The sequence below is a fragment of the Poromitra crassiceps genome (genome assembly GCF_964638095.1).
Source record: "Poromitra crassiceps genome assembly, chromosome: 3".
NCBI classification, from domain to species: domain Eukaryota; kingdom Metazoa; phylum Chordata; class Actinopteri; order Beryciformes; family Melamphaidae; genus Poromitra; species Poromitra crassiceps.
Window position 1 is genome coordinate 58,417,287 of NC_139625.1, and position 23,109 is coordinate 58,440,395.

The 23,109-nt window shown below is 44.8% G+C and overlaps 1 protein-coding gene across 1 annotated transcript in view; it reads right to left on the bottom strand.

Annotated features, from left to right (window-relative positions):
• Window positions 1-6,744: 6,744 nt before the first annotated feature.
• Window positions 6,745-23,109, bottom strand: part of spega (striated muscle enriched protein kinase a) — a gene marked incomplete at both ends in the record, with an annotated part of 91,054 nt that continues 74,689 nt past the window's right edge. The window contains 8 exons of the mRNA XM_083633094.1: window positions 6,745-6,985; window positions 7,530-7,679; window positions 7,987-8,062; window positions 8,299-8,522; window positions 9,895-10,134; window positions 11,218-11,935; window positions 14,011-14,175; window positions 21,261-21,383. Coding sequence (XP_083489220.1) covers window positions 6,745-6,985; window positions 7,530-7,679; window positions 7,987-8,062; window positions 8,299-8,522; window positions 9,895-10,134; window positions 11,218-11,935; window positions 14,011-14,175; window positions 21,261-21,383 — 1,937 coding nt within the window. The remainder of the gene's footprint in view (window positions 6,986-7,529; window positions 7,680-7,986; window positions 8,063-8,298; window positions 8,523-9,894; window positions 10,135-11,217; window positions 11,936-14,010; window positions 14,176-21,260; window positions 21,384-23,109) is intronic.

Consider the following 23,109-nt stretch of genomic DNA (forward strand, 5'->3'; position numbering starts at 1 on the left):
GTTTCAAGGCGCCCCCTTTCACTTAAAGCGGCGCACGGAGGGAGAGGCCTCGCGCCCCCGCAGCCGCTGGGCTGGGCGGGGCCACTTTTACCACGGTGCCTAGACTGACTTAGTGTCCTCTAGTAAGAGAGTGGCGTCAGCGGAGGACCAAAATGCAAGAATCATTAGCCAATGAACAGCCAGGAATGGGTCTCGCGCTACTTTTGCATGCTAAAATAAAGCAGATAATGTACAATTTGATTCATTTCAAGGGATGAAAAACCCTTTCAAAGTACAACACTGTCTATTTTGATGCAACTCGACAGTGCTGCTTATTTTACTGAAGAGTTCCACTTTCTACTTCCTGGAAAAAAACTGGTCCATTGGAGTGAATGGAGATGTCAGAACTCTTCTATTATACGGCTCTGGACTGACTGAACCAGAGCCATGGACTGAACACATAAGAAAGTTACACCAGACACCCCCCCCCGTCTATATACTACTGTATATACTGTAGAACATGCATCTAGATTTATATTGATAAGGAAGCATTGTTGGCCTACTTAAACTAACCCTTACGAAAAATACATAATAAGCATAATTAATCCTATAATAATAACATGGCTACAATACAAATCCATAAAACAGTCAAATGTAGGCGCTATCTGTTGGTAGGCTTCCCAGTGCGTGTGTTTGTTTGTTTGTGTGTGTGTATCCTACTAGGCTACTGTACTTGATGGTTGTGTAATGACCGCTGCCTGCTTGCTTGCAAGTGTTTGCTCAAGAGCAAAACTTTAATAGGAGTATCAGTAAAGAAACGCCCAGTTCGGGCTCCCTTGAAACTGCCTGCAGCAAGGGAGCGTCGCGCAAGGTCCGGCAGCAGCACAGTCAAAAGTTAATTTGCTGTAGTCCAAATGTTGATTGATGATATTGAAACGTTGTTTATTTTTTTCAGCTGGTCCAATTGCTTTCATACTACTCCAAACCAAGCAGACTACAATTTGTCAATAAAAAGCCATGTGCTTGTAGATGTCAGTAGGTAAAAACAAAAACAAATCTAATTGTAGACGTAAACAAGGAGTTGTTTGTGTGGCTGGGTAAGAGAATTAGCTGTGAACTGTGGCAGAAAATCTCTGTTTACATGGACAGGGTTTAACTTCAGGGACCATGGCACTGCTGCATGGATGAAAAGCACATGCACAAGCAGTGCAAGGCGAGGAAAAACCTGTCCTACGCCCAGATAAACACAGATTTTCTTTCTGCATTTTTCTTTGTTTTCTCTTTTATTTTTCAACTCTCTATTCTATGCTATGGTACTGTAAACATTCCAGAGTTTGACTAAACCGCAATATGCTTGTTGTGAACGCACCACAATTAAATTTTGACCAGTGCCCATACTGGGTTCTTCTGGGTTGGTTTTAGGCAAATTTCTGCCACCACCTCACCTACAGTAGATTTCGGTCCGTCCATCCATACTGTAATGTCCCAATGTAAGGTCCCAGAACAACCACATTTGGCGGGTATGCCTGGCCCCCTACTACTCAATCAAGGCCAGAACCCCATGTGTCGACCAGATGGTGGCGCTATAGCAACTTTACATTTTGGCCTATGACTTCTGAACTGGATGGGCCACAACCAAAATTCCATTTGCCCTGGATTCCTTTGTTCATTCGGCATCAATCAATCAATTCACTATCATTAAAGTCTTTCTGATTCTGATTCTGATTCTGATCTGATTTTAGTTTCCAAGATTTTCAGCCATTATGTGTAGACATATGTAAGTTTAACCCTATATGTTCAATGCTTACACAAACATATATGATTACATGTATGCGAACATCCGCATATGTTAATTGATTATATGAGCATATATGTTGACATACGTAATAATAATCATATATGTGTAATGCTTATATGCACACATATTTTGATATGCAAGAGAATAACATATATGTGTGTTGCTTGTATTTGCATATATGCGGAAATATGTAGAAATATTCTTATATGTTAATTGCTTATATGTACATATATCTAAACATATGCAAGAATAACCCTATATGTCCATTACTTACACAAACATATATGATTACATGTATGCGAACATCCGCATATGTGAATTGATTATATGAGCATATATGTTGACATACGTAATAATAATCATATATGTCTAATGCTCATATGCACACATATTTTGATATGCAAGAGAATAACATATATGTGTGTTGCTTGCATTTGCATATATGCGGAAATATGTAGAAATATTCTTATATGTTAATTGCTTATATGTACATATATCTAAACATATGCTAGAATAATCCTATATGTCCATTACTTACATGAGCATATATGATCACATGTATGGGAGTACTCATATATGTTAATTGCCTATATGATCATATATGTCAATTTATATTTGGATCACATATATGATCCTCACATATATATGCATATATCTCAGGTGGGTTTGTATGCAAAGTGCATACATGTACATGTATGGTGACATATATGTGGACCTTGTGTCGGATGTATGTCCATATATGTGTATATATGCCTCTTCCGTATGGGTTGTGGGGGGGGGGGGACAAAAAACAAAAGAGAATCCTAATTGCTACATAAAAGTCCTGCATATTAATGCAAAGTGGTCTCTAACCGGCACCGCACCCTAAGACCAAAACAAAATGCGTGACAGACATATGAATTGACCAACCACTGACCTCCTCATTGTGTGATGCAACTCGTGGGGCGGTACATTTTGAACGATGTGTTAATGCACGCAGACAGCCGGACTTCTGCTATAGCCCAGCCACTCAGAGGCTTTTCATGCCGGAAAACCTGTAAATGCTGACTTGTGATTCAGACCATCCTCGTAGCGATGGAGGGTCTGACCACTGTGAACTCACGTCCGTCCATTCCATCAGGGAAGAGGCCCGGGGCTATAGGTAAAAGGGATAGCTAGGGATAGGAAGGTAGTAGAGAGTCGGGATTTGAGGGGTGAGTAGCGGGAGTGGCTAGGGGGTGTGGGTGGTGGGAAGGTTGGTGAGTGAAAGGGGCGGGGCTAGGGAAAAGGGGGCATAGCTAGGCATAGGAATAGCTAAGGATAGGAAGGTCGTAGACTCAGAGTCGGTTTTCGAGGGGTGGGTAGAGCGAGTGGCTAGGGGGATGTGGGTGATGGGAGGGGCGGGGTCAAGGAATGGGCGGGGCTGGGGAAAACAGGCCACATTTAGGGATAGGAAGTAGGGTTGGGCAGTAATAAAGGAATACCTTATTATACCTTTCGGGACACATCACACTGCATAGTGACATCATCAGTAAGGCCATCAGAGACATGATTTAAGACACTTATGAATCATGACATCATCACCGTCTGCGACATCATCAGTGATCTATGACATCATAGTAGGAATGATGACATCATCCTAACAGTACCCTCCCCTCTAGATCATCATAGATCACTGATGATGTCGCAGACGGTGATGATGTCAGGATTCATAAGTGTCTTAAATCATGTCTCTGATGGCCTTACTGATGATGTCACTACGCAGTGTGATGTCATAGTCGGGACCTATAAGCTTGAATTATGCTCACCCTGCCGTGAAGGGCGCGTGGGTGGAGCGCAGGCCGGGCGCGTCAAATGACGTAAATTTGTTGGGCGTGGTTATTCGCTAGCTCCGTCGGGCGCTGGGTGTGCTCTGCAGGTCCTCTGTAGTTGTTCATAGACTAACCTCACGGCAACCTTCTGCACAGTTCCCATCTTCGAACTTGCAGACTCAGCTATCTAGTGCTACAGCGTTCCTAGTTATCGAGACTTCAGTTTACCAAGTGTGTCTTGGACATTAAGTATCTGCACGTAAATCCACCAGTCTCACAGCAACCTTAACAAATGGGGTATTTGAAAATAGCAAATGTATCAGTTTCATTATTTAGGTTGTTTTTCACCCTGTCTGCTTATGACTTGACAAAGGCTACCAGGCCGAAACGTTGTCTGTCTATTCAATCTTTGCATCTGAGCCAGAGTGTGCAGTTTCATCTTTTTCAAAGGATTTTTCTTCACTTTTATAATCAGTTTCATTACCGTCTCTAGATGCTATGGAAGTGATGACATAACATTTGCAAACAATGTGTAATTTGTCAAATAAATAACCTGTCAAAAAAAGACGACCTATTTAGAAGTCAAGCGACCATAATCGCATGTCATGTGACAGCTTCTCCTGAGCGACAATGTGCCGCGACCAAACAGATGGAAACAGAAAAGCCACATCTCTCTCTCTCTCTCTCTCTCTCCTGCTGTCTCAGTCTTGCTCTGTGCCCTACAGTCTGATTTTTAATCAGACTAATACTGTATAGCGGGCGGAAATTTGGGGAAGATTTAAAGGTATCAAAAATGTTATACTGCCCAATCCTAATTGGAAGATCGTAGAGAGTCGGGATTCAAGGGGTGGCAAGGGGGATGTGGGTGGTGGGAGGGGGGCGTGATCAGTAAGGGGGCGAGGTTAGGGAAAATGGGCCATAGCTAGGGTCAGGATTCGAGGGGAGGGTAGGGGGAGGTGTTAGGGGAATGGGGGGTGTGGGTCAGTGGCGCCGGAACGAGTTTGCAATTAGGGGGGCTTTTTTTTTTTTTGTACGTTATTTTTTCCAATTTTGTGACGTTTTTTTGAACGTCTGGATGATTTTTAGCCATATTTAGAGGAATATCTAATTTTAAATTAACATTAGGATTATACTGTAGTGATGTCATTATTCAGTATTTTCTCCTTTTCTCACTCACTTGGTGACCTGCTCTCCCTTTAGGTCATTTTACAATTACACTACAACAGACAGCAACACAGGCAGAAACACTGAACTTATTATTATTATTATCACTTCTAAACACAGTGCAAAACTTGTCATCTCAACACAAAAATAAAATGCTCGGGCCGTTCTCTCCCTGAACCGAGCCGGTGCTCGGGCCGTTCTGGTTATTTGGCTGAGCCCTGAACGTGTGCATCCAAATGTGATGTGAAAGGTACTGTTTCGCGTCGGCAATAATGACACAAAGGGGGCGTGACAAATCGGTGTATTTTGACACACTATCTGGAAATGAAAATCTGTTGCACGGAAAATAAACCAGTCCATTTCCCCCAATTGTATCAATAGTTTATTACATACTATCTCATAAAAACATGTTCAACTTTGTCCACATATAAACACCGCAAATTGGTACATTTACAAATCTTCAACCATTCAAATTCATACAAAAAGGAACACTGTGATAGAGCAATACACAAGACATTCCATTATTACAAGGATTGCATGTACTGTAGGTACAGTACTGTATGTTTGCATGTATGTAGGCATGTATGTATGTATGTATAAGAATGTATCTGTTATTATGACGTCCACATATTCAGTTCAATATCATCAAATTTTTGCTTTGTTCAAGCAAAAATAATAACTAATAATAACTAATCTATTGTGAATTATTAGTAATGACAACACATTTACAAGATAAATATTTTGGATATTGATCCATTTTAGGCACTGACTGGGTGATCGTACTTCGAGCAACCTGACCAACCAATGGGTAATACTGAGAAACCACAGCAATTTACCAGTGTATGACTTTTCCAAGTAAAATGTTATCTACATTATTGACTCTCTGTTTTCCATACAAGTGTATTACAGTTAACTTCAGATTTAACCACAGAACAATAAGTTGTACCACAAATTGCTAGGTTACTCTAAAATAGTTTGTTTTCACTGTGTGAATCCTAACACCGATCACAAAGACACTCTTTATTTTTTGCCTTGAGACTCATTTGAAAAGTGAATCAAAAATGTTCGAGGCGCGCGCTCGCACACACACACACACACACACACACACACACACACACACACACACACACACACACACACACACAAACACACACATGCAAATAAATTAACATGGAAAAAAGTAAACAATTTAGAGAGGAAAAAAATCATTTTTGGTTTTGAGTTTTAAAACATGTAAGTAAATGCAAAATAAATTAGCAGCTTAAATCATGGTACATTCACATGAGTAGTTTACTACCAACTTTAGTGAAAACAAGGCTGCGCTCTAAAGAATGGATATACATGTTCCAGGCTGATGGTGCAGAGTGGAGACCAGTGTTCATCTAAACCAAATATCAATTACTATGTCAATTTCAGAATTCACAATGTGACTTCAGTGTATGCACCTCATTCCAAAAGAAGGCGGGGAAAAACAGAAATCGTGCAAACAATCAAAGCCCAACAACATCCCTGTGTCCTTTCAGTGGATGAAATGTTTACGAGCTCTACTGAAATCCTCCCATTTGACCCACACATCCAACAGCACTCTGCTCCTGTTCTCTTGGGATCTGTGTCTTGTGTTTCATCTCAGAATCCTATTAGTGTTTCTCCTGAAATCCAAAAAGCAGACTCCGGTCTCTTGTGTGAGGATCTTCCAGCTCCCCGTATTCACCTGTACAGTAACTCACTTGGCAGGCTGACATTTCCAAACGCAGCAGCGGTTCACAGAGTTACAGGCTGTGACGGAGTACAAGATAGAAAAAAAGATGTTATATTCCCTCACTGTGCCCAGGTCTAACTCAGCAGACTGATGCCTGGTCACTGTGCCCAGGTCTAACTCAGCAGACTGATGCCTGGTCACTGTGCCCAGGTCTAACTCAGCAGACTGATGCCTGGTCACTGTGCCCAGGTCTAACTCAGCAGACTGATGCCTGGTGCGGTGCTGTAAAAATTTCCTCTTGCCCCCGGACCCTCTCACTTTGGGTTAGGGGCGTGCGGTGTGGGGGTCCCAGGGGTGGGGGAGTGGGTAGAGCTCTGGTAAGTCCGCAGTGACACCTTGTGTTTGGTGGCATCCTCGGCGCGCCGGCTCCGCTGCTCCGTCAGGAACTCTTTGAGCCGCCCGGTGGTGAAGGTCAGCGTTTGCCTCCTCAGCTTCATCAGGTAGGAGTCCTGCACCCAGGCGTGGGTGAAGCAGTCCCTTGTAGTTGGGCGGGCCCTGAAAATAATTTGACAATTGGTGTCAAATTGAGCAATTACAGCAAAAAATATCCAGAAATATCTTGACAAGTAATTTGGTTTAGTCTTTTTTCCCCTCTGAGTTGTAGACTAGCAAAATACTTCCTCTGGTCCATGTGCAGTTTCCATGGCAGGATGTGGGAGGATCATGCTATTCGCCCCAGTTCCCCTCCCCCCCAAAAAACAGGCACCCCGACCGACCAGAGGAAGCACCAGTGCAGCGACCAGGACACATACCCTTGATCCGGCTTCTTACCCGCAGACACGGCCAATTGTGCCTGTATGGATGTCTGACCAAGTCAGAGATAACACCGGGGCTCAAACCTGCGACCCTCATGCTAGTAGGCAGGGAATCTACCGCTGCACTATCTGGATGTCCAATTTAGTTTGGCATTGAGTATTTTCAACATGCCAATGAGGTGAGATAACTTCACTTGTCTTGATACTAGTGGAGCGATCCATCTAATTTCAAGATATTGTCAATTGTTTGATGGAAAGTCACAAATGTCCTTAGTGAAACTTACCAGGCGTAACTGCTCAACATCTTCTTGAGGAAGGCACAGGCACTTTGGGACACATTGGGGTACAGTTTTGTTGGGTCAAACTTCGCCATCTGGATTTTGGCTTCGGTCTGTAGCGGGTCTTTGTCTTGGAAAGGCAGCCTGCCACTAAGCCTGGTAAAAAAATAATAAAGAAAAGCCCCACAAAAAGACAGGTTTGATAACAAGTGTATTCAGTGTTGATAAGAAGTCAAGTGGTTAATTCCAAAATTAAACATTCACCTTTTTGAAAAATGTGGCACCTACTTGGACAAAATATGACTGAAGTTATTAAGACATCTCCAGTCCTTTACTAAGAACAGTTTAGATCTTTTATTTTAATTTTTTTATAATACTGAGCAATGAGCATCAAGAATATACAGCATTTTTGCAATGAAACAAGTCAAATATTTTGATTATTTTAAGATGATGTTCCACTCACATGATGTAGGCGACGACCCCAACAGTCCAAATATCCGTAGGCGGACCAACCACATCGCCTTTCACCATCTCAGGAGCTTGGATCACATGTGTGCAATTTTAGAAAAGTTAAGAGATCAGTGTAGTCAAAACATAGGATTTCCATGAATAGTTGATCTCTGCATATTGGAAAGGTTTTTTCCCCTTTACACTTTGGAGTAGATTTAGATGAAAGACACAATGAAATAATGAGGCTGTAAAGAAAAGAAAACACCCTTATACCAATAAACCCTTCTTTTGTCCATCATGGAAGTCTGAGAAAGCTCGTCCTCACCCATAAACTCCAGCGTTCCCGTGGCGGAGTCGTGGCGTTTGAGGTTGAGGGGGTTGAAGGTCTGCGCGCTCCCAAAGTCCACGATCTTGACGGCGTTGAGGTTGGTCACCATGATGTTGTCCGGCTTCAGGTCCAGGTGGAGGATGCGGCGGTTGTGGAGGTACTCGACTCCTTGCAGGATCTGGATCAGGTAGCCCACCACGTCATCCTCTGAGTAACGGAACCTCACGAGGGAAAAAAACACGATTTTAACTGATGTGTGTGCAATTTTTAAACCTTTATTTTACTGCTTATTGCTTGATTTGTATTAGCAACTTACATTTTTACTTTATTTTATTTATTTATTGAGTGGGAGTCTCACTGAGAGCAATGCTCTTTTTCAGCAGTGCTCTCTTCACATTCACACACACACACACACGGGGACCGGCACCACGTGGGGGCCTAAGGGGGCTTTACCCCCTCAGTTAAATTTTCTACCCCCTCACTTATTTTTTTGTGTTGTTATTGCGCTTTTCAGAGGTTTTTATGGTTAAAAAGTCCAGAAATAGGCATAGCGGGTATATAACCTATGTTTACGATATAAAAATATCATATAAAAAAAAAAAGTTATAACCGCCCCCTCAGTCATTTCATCCTGGCGCCGGCTAGTCTCTTAAAACAGACTGTCTCATCTACATCCGGCGAATGCAGCTATATACTGTCTGTACGTTACACCCCCAGAACATGCACAAGGAAGTTGGGAAAAAACCTTCAGACAGGAAAGAAGTTCGACGGAATCCGACCAATCACGACACGTGTGTCCACGAAAAATGCGGCATATTGGATTTTGATTGGACTAATGAGCGGAAGACCCGCCTTTCTGCGATTCTGATTGGACTAATGAGCGGAAAACCCGCCTTTCTACTTCCCATTCCGGTTGGTGCATGATTCTCCCCCACGAAGTACAGACGGTATGGCGGAAGCATTTGAAAATTGCGGAAGCCAACTCGTCTGTTCTAAGAGACTAGGCGCCGGCCCTGACACACACACACACACACACACACACACACACACACACACACACACACACACACACACACACACACACACACACACACACACACACACACACACACACACACACACACACACACACACACACACACACACACACACACACACACACACACACACACACACACACACACACACCTGGATATTTTCGTGTCATGCACACAAGGTGCCCAACTCTCATGGGTTTATAAGACAGCAAATAGATTATCGCTGCAGTGGTACATTAAAACAACATGAAACAACACAATATAAAACATATGCATCACTCCGTAACCAAAATGTTCCGTCTTTGTTCCCAGGCTTGACAGATAAAATCTGCTACAAAGAAAGTTCCTTTCCTGAAACACAGCTCAAGTTTCTCATAGTCATCCATCTAAAAAAAAAGTCTACATAAATAGAGGACATTTACTAAATTATTCAACAGCTCTGTACTCTGCTGATCTAAGGAAATCTGGCTGGCTGGTGACAATCCCCTGCTTTGGGAGTGTGTGTGTGTGTGTGTGTGTGTGTGAGACAGAGAGAGTCAGATGAAGAGAGGTCCACCTGTCTATGAGGCTGTAGAGCAGCTCCTTGCCGCTGCAGTACTCTGCCACCAGCACCAGGTAGCGAGGCGTGACGTAGGCCTCGTGCAGAGCCATGACCTTCTCGTTGTGAAGCGACTTGAGGATCTCGTACTCCTTCAGGACCTGCGGTTTGTTCTCCTGGTCATAGGGAACGATCTTCGCCATGTAGACTCTGCCGGTCGAGTTCTCGCGGCACTCCCGGACGACTCCGAACCGCCCCCTGGTAACAGGTCATATAACAACAATATGGAGTGACGGATGTAGAGATAAAGAAGATTCACCTTGTCAATGAGAGTTCACCTTGAATTTGGCTAGCGGCACGAAGTCAATGCTACAGTGTGACTAACAAATTAACTAACTAATGAACGGAGATGATGGTGGTGTGGGGGGGGGGATAAAAACATGTTCACCGTTGCCAGGGAGGAGGAGCCATCACACTCGAGGCACTCAAGGTGGACAATATCACAGGCTGACATACTCTTTTTTTTTTTTAATAAAAGGCAAATGTTGATATATCGGTATATAACCCTAATATATTCAATGATTTTGGTCATACATCTTTTAACTTGAAAGAAGAGCCGATGCACACCCTCACAGTCTTAAGGATAGGTGCGTCGGAGGATAGGGTCCATAAGTAGAAGATAAAGAATTCCCGCACACCATCCTCAGACCTTCATCAGGAAGGTCTGATCGACCGAAACGTTGTTAAATTAAAGTTAGCCAATTACTGGATGGTCATACATCTTTTGTCAGCCTAAAAACTTGGGGGAAACAAAATCAAAAGTGTGTGAACTGAATTGAGTTGGGTCTACCCTCCACTACACACCTGTAATGTTTCCCCATCTGCCGTTGCTGTTATTTATTTATTTTATCCTTTTATCCTTATTTATTCTTAGGGGTACGGTACAGTATATCTGTATATTTATATACTTTCTCTGCCTTTTGGTCTGGACCGTGGTTTCCCTTTGTGCTTTAATACAATGATACATTGTAGCTCTTCTTCTTGTAATGTAATGTGCCGAGAGTCAAGGCAGTCACTCGCCACACTGCACTTTGCTACTATGCACTTTATATCTCTACTGTGCACTTTAGATCGTTGCTACAGTTGTCATATTTGCAATTTAACCATTGTGTTGCACTTTAAACTGCTGCTCTAGTCTGTTCTTATAATGTTTTTATTTGTCTTATTTGTTTTTATGTATGTACTTTATACTATGCTTTTTGCAACCCAAATTTCCCTTTTCTGACACTTAATAAATCTTGAATCTTGAATCTTAAAAAAAATCGTATTAAACTTTCTCACCTGGCTTTCTCCTCCAGGAAGGTGTAGGGTTTCTGGGGAACCCCTTGTCGCAGAGCGGTGGAGGGGGTGGCGCGTCCAGAGGGGGTCCCGCGGGTGGGGGTGCTGGCCCCCTCGCCAATGGGGCTCAGGCTGGAAACCTGGAGCACCTGGGGGGAGAAGGAGGGTGCGGACACCGGGGTGGCTACCACGCGGGTGGTGGCGGCCGGGACGTAGGTGGGCACCGGGCACACAGCCGGCTTGGTGGGGGTGGAGGGCGGGGTGACAAGGGGGGGCGGGGGGGACAGGGGCGGGGTCTGGCTCATGGGCGGGGTCTGGGTCATGGGCGACACCACGTTGATGGGACTCTGTGGTTTCGGGAGGACGAAGGGCGGCTTGGGCTTGACTGCGGGTGGAGAAGAGAGACCGGAGCTTGTCGGGTGAAGCTCCTGGGTGACGGAGCTCACGGACGGTGACGGGGAGTTTGTCGGAGGGCCGGAGGGTGCAGAGGATGGAGGGGTGGGTGCGGCCGCCATCTTGGATGATAGGGAGGCGGTTGGCAGAGGGAATGGAAGAGAGGATGCTGCATCTTTAGAGGAGGAGGAGACAGTGGGGACAGTTTTGCTGGGAGGGCTGGTCTGGACCGGTTTGAGTGGAGGGATGGTTATTGACGAGGTGACCATCGGTGCGGGCGGAGCAGGGACCGTCTTCACAACAGCCACGGCTGGTGAGGCTCCTCCACCTGTGAGAAGACACAGACAGGAGGACACATGCAATTCAACTCATTATCCCCTGTCCTTATGACCTTTTATTTTTGTTTTACCAGAAAGTCCCTTTGAGAACAAGCCTCTTTTACAATTAGTAAAACGATTTTGACTGAAACACTGTTTTGTGCATCAGTCAATCAAAAAACTAAATATGGAGCTTAATCCCAGATCAAATATACGTTGAATGTTGTCTTCTGTGATTGTCATATCTGAATATATGTGCGTTTGTGCCTTATATTGATATCTGTCCTTTTTGTGCTGTAAATTGCGCTGCTGTGATGCAAGACAAATTTCAGTATTACCGTATCGTATCGTACATCGTATTGAACAATGACTGGACCAAGAGGCAGCACTGATATTAAAAACAATTACACACAAACCACGCAAAAGACACATAAAACAATGACATTTAAAACCTAAAATTAACGCCTGTTGTGACAGATACACTCTTGCCTTGATTTTATATTTCTTACTTTCTTTTTAATGCTTTTGCTACTGATTTGAAATACTTTTTTTAAACCCTTTGTAAAGCGCTTTCTAAATGTGCTTTGAAAAGTGCAATGTAAATCAATCAAAATCTGATTTGAATTTGAAATGCACTAACCCTTTAAAAAAAGTACCAGATACAACCATTTTTAAACTCGAGAAATGGTGCGCTATTCTATTATGCAGTGTATAAAATACCTGATGAGTCCAGCCCAATCCAGTTACACAACAATCACACCGATTAACTCATTCACCGCCAATGACGTCTTTGACGTGTTATCAGCAATGGCCTTCCCCGCCAAGGACGTGTTTGACGTGTTTTTGTTTTTATTGGTGCAGCGCCTGCAGCAAACACTTGCCCAGCCTGTCACACAGACACAGGTCCCTGCCTTCAAAGGGTAGCCGACAGCACGCGATCAAACACATACCGCAGCTGTTGTTTTGAAATTGAGCAAGAGGGAAAGCAGAGAACGGGTAACGCTTCCTTGTGCAGACAGGAGAAACGCCATTGAAACGCCGAGCTGGAGTCGCCTTCCTCTGTGCCAGCCAGGAGAAAACGGGAGAAAGTAATCAAGAGATGTGTTTGATCATCGGAGGAATGAGGAAATGATCGATCAGTTTGCGAGGGCGGTGAGGACGTGTTGAATAGCCGAGGGGAAAACGGGAACGATCATAGATATGACAGGGAGACACGGACGAGGACGGTGTACCAGAACAAATCAAAATAAACACAGGAACAGCTAGGCAGCAGCGGGCAGAAGGCACTCACAGCAGCCCGCTGTCCTTCTCAAGAGCTCTTCAGTTGGTTCATGAAATCGCTGGGCTGCTCGCCCTCCAGTGTTGCTCCTGGCCAATCCCAGCGCCACAGGGCGTGGTTATTGCTTATCCTATGTTGGGTTAGAAATCTAAAAGGGGGATCGTGTGTGTGTGTGTGTGTGTGTGTGTGTGTGTGTGTGTGTGTGTGTGTGTGTGTGTGTGTGTCTGTCTGTCTGTCTGTCTGTCTGTCTGTCTGTCTGTCTGTCTGTCTGTCGGTGTGTCTGTCTGTCTGTCTGTCTGTCTGTCTGCACACTCACACCGAGTAAACTGTATTGTTGAATGTAAAAAAAAAGCACTTCATGTGTGTATATATATATATATATATATTTTTTTTTTTTGTCATTTGTGTCCTAACGAATAATATTTACATGTCTGATGTCAATACAGTTCAAAATAAAAGAATTGAGAGTGAGTTATGCCTGAGATTGTGCCCTTTTACAAAAATGCTTTTTTCTCCCTTTTCTCTTCCCAGACAGGCTTTTTTGGTGAACATGGGGTGTATAAAAAGGGTTATAAGTAGAGTACAGAACATGCTAAAAGCTAACTTTCTTTTTGGGGGTGAAAGTAGAGACTTAGATCTTCATTTCGAGGTATTGGACATCACTGTAGTCCTAGTACAGAATTTACTGTGGGTCTTGAAAGATGACCAAACATTATGGAAATACTTGGCCTGTGCCAAAAATGCCAGTCAGATATTGGCAGTGAATGAGTTAACTACTTGCATGTTGACTCTTGTATAGTACAATACCTTTTGGGTCCAGGCTGACTTGAGCAGACCAGTTGCTGTAAGGCCCCTGTCCCGCCTTGTTGACACAGGCGACTCGGAACCTAAAGGTGCCCCCTAGTGGCAGGTCAGTGACATTGTAGTAGCAGTCGACCACTCCAGTGGCAACGATTAGCCAGTTAGCATCTCCTGCAGAACAGAGGGGAACAGCAGCAAAGAAAGGCATATATTTAATACAATGTTCAGGGTTCAGTTTCCACTGGGGCCAACAATACTGGAGAAAAAAAATGGCTGGAGACTCCACCTTGACGTCACAAAAATCTAGGGGACCCCAGACTCTTTTTTTGTATACCGTATACAATATTTAAAAATTTGAAAAGAGAGGAAGATGCGAGTCTCAAAGGGGAAACAATAGGAGCAGGACTTGAGCAAAGCTGAATACCTTCTATTTTCACTGTGGATGGCAAATTCTTTGTACAGTAGTTCATATACTCAACACTAGATAGCAGTGTTGTCAAACTGATATAATGGAAAAGATTTCTGCACACCGAAGCTTGAGATAATCCTCGTTGCAAAAAATGTCAGGTATAAAGAAACAATTTAACACTCAGTTGCCCTGCTGAGAAATTATGTGTTGTGGTGTTTTACTCCTCATCAGTGGTCGAAATGGCCAGGGTTTACTCTGGGAACCTTACTTAGGCAGGGTGGGGGCCCCGGACACGGTCCAGACCACGGACCTTGCCATACCTTGGTCTTTACTGAACTGACGCCACAGTTCAGTAAAGACGAAGATTTTTTGTGAAATCAGTTGTCCAATAGTCAATTTTCATGAGTTGTTTCTATGCAATTAATTGATATGACATAATGTCAACCTTATAAGGTTAACTAAGGAGACAACTACAGTATAAGTAGTAAACATTGTCTTTATTCCAGTCACTGTAAAACTAACATATAACAAGTGCATTTTATGAACGCTGAACAAATCTGCACTGCAGGCCAGGGATGCAGACCCATGGACAGTGAAAAAGGTGACAGCAGGGCAGACATGAAACCACTCAAAAACCATTCACTTTGAGTGTCCTATTTTGGAATGGAAAAGGGGTCTGTCACCTAAAGGTGACTAGTTTGCATTCCTGGCAGTGTTAAATACTTAGCTGGCTTACTTCACAATCGTGGGTGACATTAAGTCTGGTTTTTCACTAAAATAATAGAACATGTTTGTATTGACACGGCATGACATGCACTTGTTCATGAATATGTTACATTTGAATAAACAGTGGTATGGCATTTATACAGTGTGTAGTGGAGAGAACAATGGACTAGGTGCTAGTTAGGGGTTTGTCACCAAGTTCACGCCGGTGTGTCGGCCAGGACCCCACTTAAAGCCTCCAGGTATGAGGAATAAAAAGCTGAGAGAGCATGGTGTTTCTGTCTTTCTTTACTGGCACTGTGCAGCAACACATACAGGTTGTGAGTTTGGGATAGTTGTGAACAGTTGTGGATAGTTGTGGTTTTTCTATAAAGAAAGAATAACAAAAATACAATGAGTGATCAAACATAAATAAATCCCATTAATATCCCCATCTGCATAAATATACTATTACTGATCCATAACATTAATTATAACAGGATGAAATCAAATGGCTACAATTATACTCTCCTTACTATTACAGAGCCAGAAATAAATGCCATTCACTTATTAACAGGTTTCCACAAACATATTAGCTACTGGTCATTTATAACTCACGTTTTACTAGCGAGGCTTTTATTGTGGAAATCCACACTTCCTGTTGCAGTTAACTATTGTAACGGGTTGGGTTTGTGTGCTACTGTTGTGTGTTATACTGTTCTGTGCATGGGGGTTAACTGTGGGATTGACATGTCTGTGGGGATTTACGGGGGGTCTGTGAAGGCGACATTAGCCAGTGGGTGGGGTGAGAGGGGGGTTCACCTGTGATTGGCTGGGGGGAGGGGAGCTGTGGGCGAGAGGAGAACAGCTCGGGGAGTTGGAGCGTGAGCCTGAGAGAGACGGCTGTGTTTTGGGGAGAGCTAGGAGGGAGCTAGCGGGGTTTGGTGTGTGTTTGTGGGGTTTGTTTTGGCGTGGGCTACGGCTGACAGTAGCCCTGGAACCTGTGTTAACAGAATAAAGTGCGGTAACAAGATCCTGACTCACAGACTGGTTCCTGACAATGCTACACTGGTGTCAGAAGTTAAAACTAACGACTGGAAGACTCGAGCGCGACCTGGCGTTAGCGGCTGGCAGGTGAGACTCTGCTGGTCGTGTAAGAGGCCTGGACATTTGGCCAGAGACTGCACTAAGACAGTGGAGGTCAGGGCAGAGACACGGGTTGGGGAGAGTGTGGAAAGCCGGGGGGAAGAGAACGTTGTTAGGATCGGGAGAGCGACGCTCATATTTCCAGGTGAGCAGGTGTCGCTACTAACGCCGGAGGGACCGGCACAGCCGAGCTGCGCTACGCCCCCCACGGTTGCTGTACGGGAAGCCGAGGTGGTGGTCACGGCCGGTTGTGTTCTCCCTGCTGTCCTGAACATGCCGCCCCCTGGGGGAGGGGGACAGGAGGACGAGCGCGGGCGAGAGGTGGAGAAAGAGGGGGAGTGTTCAGATGTGGACCTGGCGGGCGACATGGCCATTTGGTCGGTCGAAGCGGAGGAGTGGAAACGCAGGCAGGCGGAGGACGCGGATATCGGTCCGGTGTACACGTGGGTGGTGGCCGGACGCCGGCCCCCTGTGGAGGAGATTCACACGTTTTCCGGTGCCACGAAAGGACTGTGGGATATGTTTGCGAAGCTGCGTCTGAGTGAAGATGGAGTTTTGGGGAGGGGGGAGCACGGGAAAAGAGGGTTCCAGACAGTTGTACCCAGCTCCCTCCGAGGGCTGGTACTGCGGTGGGCGCACAAGGGCCTCGGCTGTCTCGGGCATCGCGGGCCTGAGGAGACGCTCCGCCGTGTTCGTGGGGGACACTACTGGGGCAAACACAAGGAGGATGTGCGGAACTTCTGCAGTGTGTGTGATGACTGTGGGACACAGGGGGGGGGGGGGGCGAGGAGAGTCACCTGGCGGAGGAGTGACCCCACTGGGGGGGGAGAGGGACTAGTGTGCTTCTGGTGGGCCAGAAGCTTTGATGTGAGGGGGAAGTGTAACGGGTTGGGTTTGTGTGCTACTGTTGTGTGTTATACTGTTCTGTGCATGGGGGTTAACTGTGGGATTGACATGTCTGTGGGGATTTACGGGGGGTCTGTGAAGGCGACATTAGCCAGTGGGTGGGGTGAGAGGGGGGTTCACCTGTGATTGGCTGGGGGGAGGGGAGCTGTGGGCGAGAGGAGAACAGCTCGGGGAGTTGGAGCGTGAGCCTGAGAGAGACGGCTGTGTTTTGGGGAGAGCTAGGAGGGAGCTAGCGGGGTTTGGTGTGTGTTTGTGGGGTTTGTTTTGGCGTGGGCTACGGCTGACAGTAGCCCTGGAACCTGTGTTAACAGAATAAAGTGCGGTAACAAGATCCTGACTCACAGACTGGTTCCTGACAATGCTACACTATCTTAGCTTAACCTCGATATAAACGCAGGCATTAATAATCACTTCGGGAGGCTTGCTCTCCATCATAAAACATCATTCCACACAATACCAACAACAGGTAATGAATAATATAACATAAGAACATGTTCAGGACTCGACATGACATATTTAACCGACGTGCTGCGTCAGGGGCTGTCAGGTGAGAGGACAGGAGGATCATTAATTAGCGTACATGAACCGGCTATTATTAGCGCATTTGGGAGTGCATTTTTCTTTTTTTGGCCAGAAGCCAAGGTATGGCGCCTGCCATATCTTGCCATACTGAATTGACGCCCTTGGTCCAGACACCCCCTTAAAGGGATAGTTTGGTTTGTTTGAAGTGGGGTCCTATCAGCTAGTTGCATACACTAACTGAAATAGGTACAGTGATCTGGGCGCTGAGCGCACCGTTTATCGAGATCCAGCACTCCAAGCAAAAGCCTCCACAGCTCTGTCTCTGTACTACACAGGGTCAAGAACTAAAACGTAATTTAGCCACCTAAAACAACGCCCACCTAAACAAATCGATATCTGTGTACATGCACGCTCTATTTTGACAATTTTCAGCGCTTTACTTTTCCGCCAAACAGCCGTCGCATTCGGCACTGCTTTTTCTCCCAACCGTACAACTACCGTATTCCTCCGCTAAAAGCCTGCACAGAGCCACGGTGCTGGATTACTCCGCAGATCAGCTGTTAGTTTGTGTTATTTCTCCCAGCTTGTTAGTGAAGACAACAAATAGAATACACAAACGAAAATATGAGTGATTTTGATAGCGAGGGCGATATGCCATTCACCTTGGTGACAAGAGGATACAATTATGAACCAGAGAGAGTAATATACAGAAGAGGAACTTTTGCAGAGAGAGAGTGAACAGGCAGAAAGAGAGATACAAGGAACTGCCATATGCTGCCTAAATGCCGGTGTCCTGCAGACCTTTTTCACCATTCCCAAGATAAATTGGGGAAAACGTCCCAGACCAGAGAGGCCAGGTGACTTGTTGTCTCTAAAGTAAGTCAGTGTTTTCTGTCTCTTTTCTAAGCCTTCCTGTTTTGTAAACCGCGGCTCTGTGCTCTGTACAGGCTTTTAGCGGAGGAATACGGTAGTTGTACGGTTGGGAGAAAAAGCAGTGCCGATTGCGACGGCTGTTTGGCGGAAAAGTAAAGCGCTGAAAATTGTCAAAATAGAGCGTGCATGTACACAGATATCGATTTGTTTAGGTGGGCGTTGTTTTAGGTGGCTAAATTACGTTTTAGTTCTTGACCCCGTGTAGTAGAGAGACAGAGCTGTGGAGGCTGTTGCTTGGAGTGCTGGATCTCGATAAACGGTGTGCTCAGCGCTAGGGCTGCACAATATATCGTTTCAGCATCGTCATCGCAATGTGCACATGCGCAATAGTCACATCGCAGAGCGTGCAATGTCAAGTAAGGCAAATAAACTCATAACATACAGTAATGCACGCCCTCTCTGTGACGTTCTAAGCTCTTTTCATACTAACTATAGTACCTTTACTCACTTAGGATCCTGCAACTCACCCTGGCTGCGGCTAAAAACACACTCACTTCCTACTACGTCAACCGTGCACGTTACCCACTAGGCCATCTTCTTAAACAGGCAAGGTTTGATAGACCTATTTAACACATTCACTGCCAGCCGTTTTTTCAATACTGTAGGTAGCTTCTGCCAAGGTTTTTTTTTGAGGATTCTGGCTCATCTTTCAAGAGCCGAGGATTCTTTTCTGTTAGGATTTTGTGAACACAAAATATCTCAAAAGAACTAATAGAATGTGTGCTTTCTCTGTCTAAAAGAGTTAGTTTGTAGAGTTAGTAGTTATGTAGGCATTAGCAGTTGAATACAGCATGGTTTCAGCGTCTGAAAATGAAAGGTGAGAAAAATGCCTTTTTGTGAAATTCGATAAAACAGTCACTTTAACCATTTATTTTTGGCATCAGTAAGACGTCAGACATCTAAACAATAGTTTTGAACAGTAATTTCCTCCATAACAGCAGGAAACCCCCCTCTCCTTCAAACTCTTCCCTCCGTGTGTGTTCTCCTCCCTCCGTGGCTGCAGCGGGCGGGTGTGTGACAAGCGAGTTTCTGTTGTCTGTGCTGCCTGGCTGCCCCTCGTCGGGCGAGTCTGGATGGGCTCGCTCGTTTCTTGGGGTTTCGGTTGAGAGTTTTGATGAAGCTTTTGCGATTCTGGGCTTTATGCTGCGTGTTTCAAAGTGTGTTCCACCCAGTCTATTTTTGGAACCCCCCACCGTTGTGCGCCACCGTTGTGCTCCAGCGCAAAAGCGTTTTCGCCTACAGTATGAGAATGGCTTCCTCACGCTATTCCCTGCAGTTTTGGCTCGGCTTTCAATAGTCTGGAGAGCACTGTCGCCACTTAGTGGGTCGGTGTATAGGAGATGTAAAAGGGTTAGATCAACGTCCCACCGTCAAATTTTTTTTTTTTCTTTTTGACGAGTTGACTCGCCATTGGCAGTCAACCGTTGGTTTCTGCTTGACGAGTTGACTCGCCAATGGCAGTGAACGTGTTAAGACTTTTGGTGAAAATTCCTGTTTTTTTCATATCGCAATATATATCGCAGAATAAAAAAATATTGCAATGTCATTTTTTTCCCAATATCGTGCAGCCCTACTCAGCGCCCAGATCACTGTACCTATTTCAGTTAGTGTATGCAACTAGCTGCTAGGACCCCACTTCAAACAAACCGAACTATCCCTTTAACACCCCCCCCTCCCCCCACACACACACCCCGGGAGGCATATGATATTATCTCTGTTAAAATCAAGAGCTGAATGCTTGACTCTGGTTTCTTATTGATTTTACTCATTACCATAATATCTTACAAAAGTTGCAGAACTACTGATTATTTCCCCTTGATCTTATTCATGACAGGCTAGATGACACATGTTCTCATACTATTCTCTGCTCCTTCGTGCTGCCCCCTCTCCACTGCCCTGCTCTCCACTGCATTGCAAGACATTTTTAAGGGGAACCTAAGGAGGAATGCTGTTCCCCCTCTCGTTCTCGCCATTCCCTCTCAACCTTTACTCTGGGAACTTTGGGAACCCCCCCCCCCCCATTTCCACCACTGCTCCTTATGCAGGTGCGATGAAGCAGGCCTGTCTTCAAATGTAAATTAGGTGGTGACACACACTATTCAGTGGATATAGGAGATGCATCATCAGTTGCCTAGCACAGGTTAAATTTGGAATGAGGTGACAAGGAGATACATGCCAGGATGCCTTTGAGATTTTTCAGAACACAAAATTCAATAAATATTCATATCAGTTGATACAAATCTGGTAATCCAAATGTGAGTCACTATATAATAATGACTCACTGTGCATGACAAAAGCTTTGACAGCAGTTCTGTTACAGTGAGTATTCCCTTATGGATTCACTCATTTTCTCTGTGTCAGCGTCTACAGATTTGGAAGCGTTTTTCCCAAAGCATCTTCCACATACTCAAACATTGTTTAAGCCGTTTAAATATTGCTACCTCTCAGGAACTTGAATCCTTGAATATACAGTAATATCAGTTTTCCTTGTGTGGCTATGCCTGCTAATAATGGCACACAAGGATATGTTTTTTAATGCATTTCACATCAAGATAAAGACAAAAATCAGGAAAAACATTACTGTATGTATTCTCTAAATGTTGCCAATCAGTTAAAAAAAAGTTTAATGTCCACTCACCCTCTGTCTTTCTCTCCAGGGTGTAGCTGCAGGGGGCCTTGGTGTCCGCTGGCTTCCAGAGCACCAGGGCCGTGTTGTTGTAAGTCTGGGGGATCTCTGGGGTCCCGGGACGCTTAGGGACACCTGGAGCCATGGTGAGTAGGGCGAGGGGGTGGGGAGGGTAGAGAAGAGGGACAGATGGATAAGTAGGTGGGATGAGGTGAATGGTCGTACTGAAAGATGCTATTACATACTGTAGGCTACAGAACTTGAATGGAAATCTGACCTACCCGACGCCAGCTATTTAGAACAGCATGTAAAACCTCTCATGAACTGGGTATACTGTAGGTTGAATCATTATTGTGTTATAGCAATCCAATCCAATCCACTTTATTTATAAAGCACATTTAAAACAACAGAGTTGACCAAAGTGCTGTACACTCAAACAAAAATAGCAGTGACAAAAGAAAATACTCAGCACAGACAAATAAGACAGAAGTTAAAATAGTGACAAAAAACAGAAAGTAGAAAAAACGCGACTCCCATACTAGGTTCTAATTAAACGCCAAGTCGTAAAAATGTGTTTTGAGGCGAGATTTAAAGATGGGCAGTGTAGGGGACAGACTAACATGCAGCGGGAGCTCGTTCCACAGTTTGGGGGCTGCAACTGCAAAGGCGCGATCTCCCCTGAGCTTGAGCCTTGCCTTCTGGACGGCCAGAGACTGGTCAGCGGACCTGAGTGAATTAGTCGGGGCATACGGAATTAAAAGCTCAGAGAGATAGGTTGGGGCTAGTCCATTTAGCGATTTAAAAGCAAACAATAAAATCTTAAAATGGATTCTAAAACGAACAGGCAGCCAGTGGAGGGAGGCCAGTGATGTGTTCAAGCTTGCGAGTTACTGTTAAAAGGCGAGCTCCAGCATTCTGGACCAGCTGTAAGCGTGAGAGGGAGGCCTGGCTCACCCCAACATAAAGGGCGTTGCAGTAGTCGAGTCTGCTCGAGATAAAAGCATGAATACGTTTTTCCAGGTCATAAAAGGTTAAAAAAGGCTTGACCTTAGATAAAAGCCTCAGCTGGAAAAAGCTAGATTTTACCACAGAGTTAATCTGTTTGTCGAGTTTAAAATTACTGTCCATTTTCACACCTACAGTAGGTTTGTTACGGTGGGTTTTACAAATGGTTCCAGGGGGCCCAAGTCCATGTGAGGGGAACCACTGGGACCAAACATCAGGACTTCAGTTTTACTGTCGTTAAAATTTAAAAAGTTTAAGGCCATCCATGCTTTCATGTCGTTTAGACAGTTCAACAAGGGGTTTAGGGAGTTTGCATCCGTGCGTTTCAGGGGCAGGTAAATTTGCGTGTCATCCACATAACAGTGGAACGAGATGCCGTACTTCCGGAAAATAGACCCTAGGGGAAGTAAATAGAGAGCGAAGAGGATAGGCCCAAAAATTGAGCCCTGGGGGACCCCACAGGGAAGGGGCGCTGAGGAGTCACCGAGGCTCACAGAAGCATCTATCAGTCAGATAGGACCTGAACCACTCTAGGGCAGTGCCTTTGATGCCGACACAGTGCTCCAGGCGGGAGAGGAGGATGGTATGGTCCACTGTGTCGAAAGCAGCTGTGAGGTCTAAAAGCATAAGAATGGCAGAGTTCCCAGAGTCGGTGGCTAAAAATAGATCGCTAAAAACTTTTAAAAGCGCCGTTTCAGTGCTGTGACGGGCTTTAAAACCAGACTAGAACACCTCAAGAACGCCATGGGAATCTAAAAAAGATTGTACTTGTGTGAGCACAACTTTCTCTAAAAGTTTTGAAAGAAATGGGAGCTTGGAAATTGGTTGAAAATTAGAAAAGACTGAGGTGTCCAGG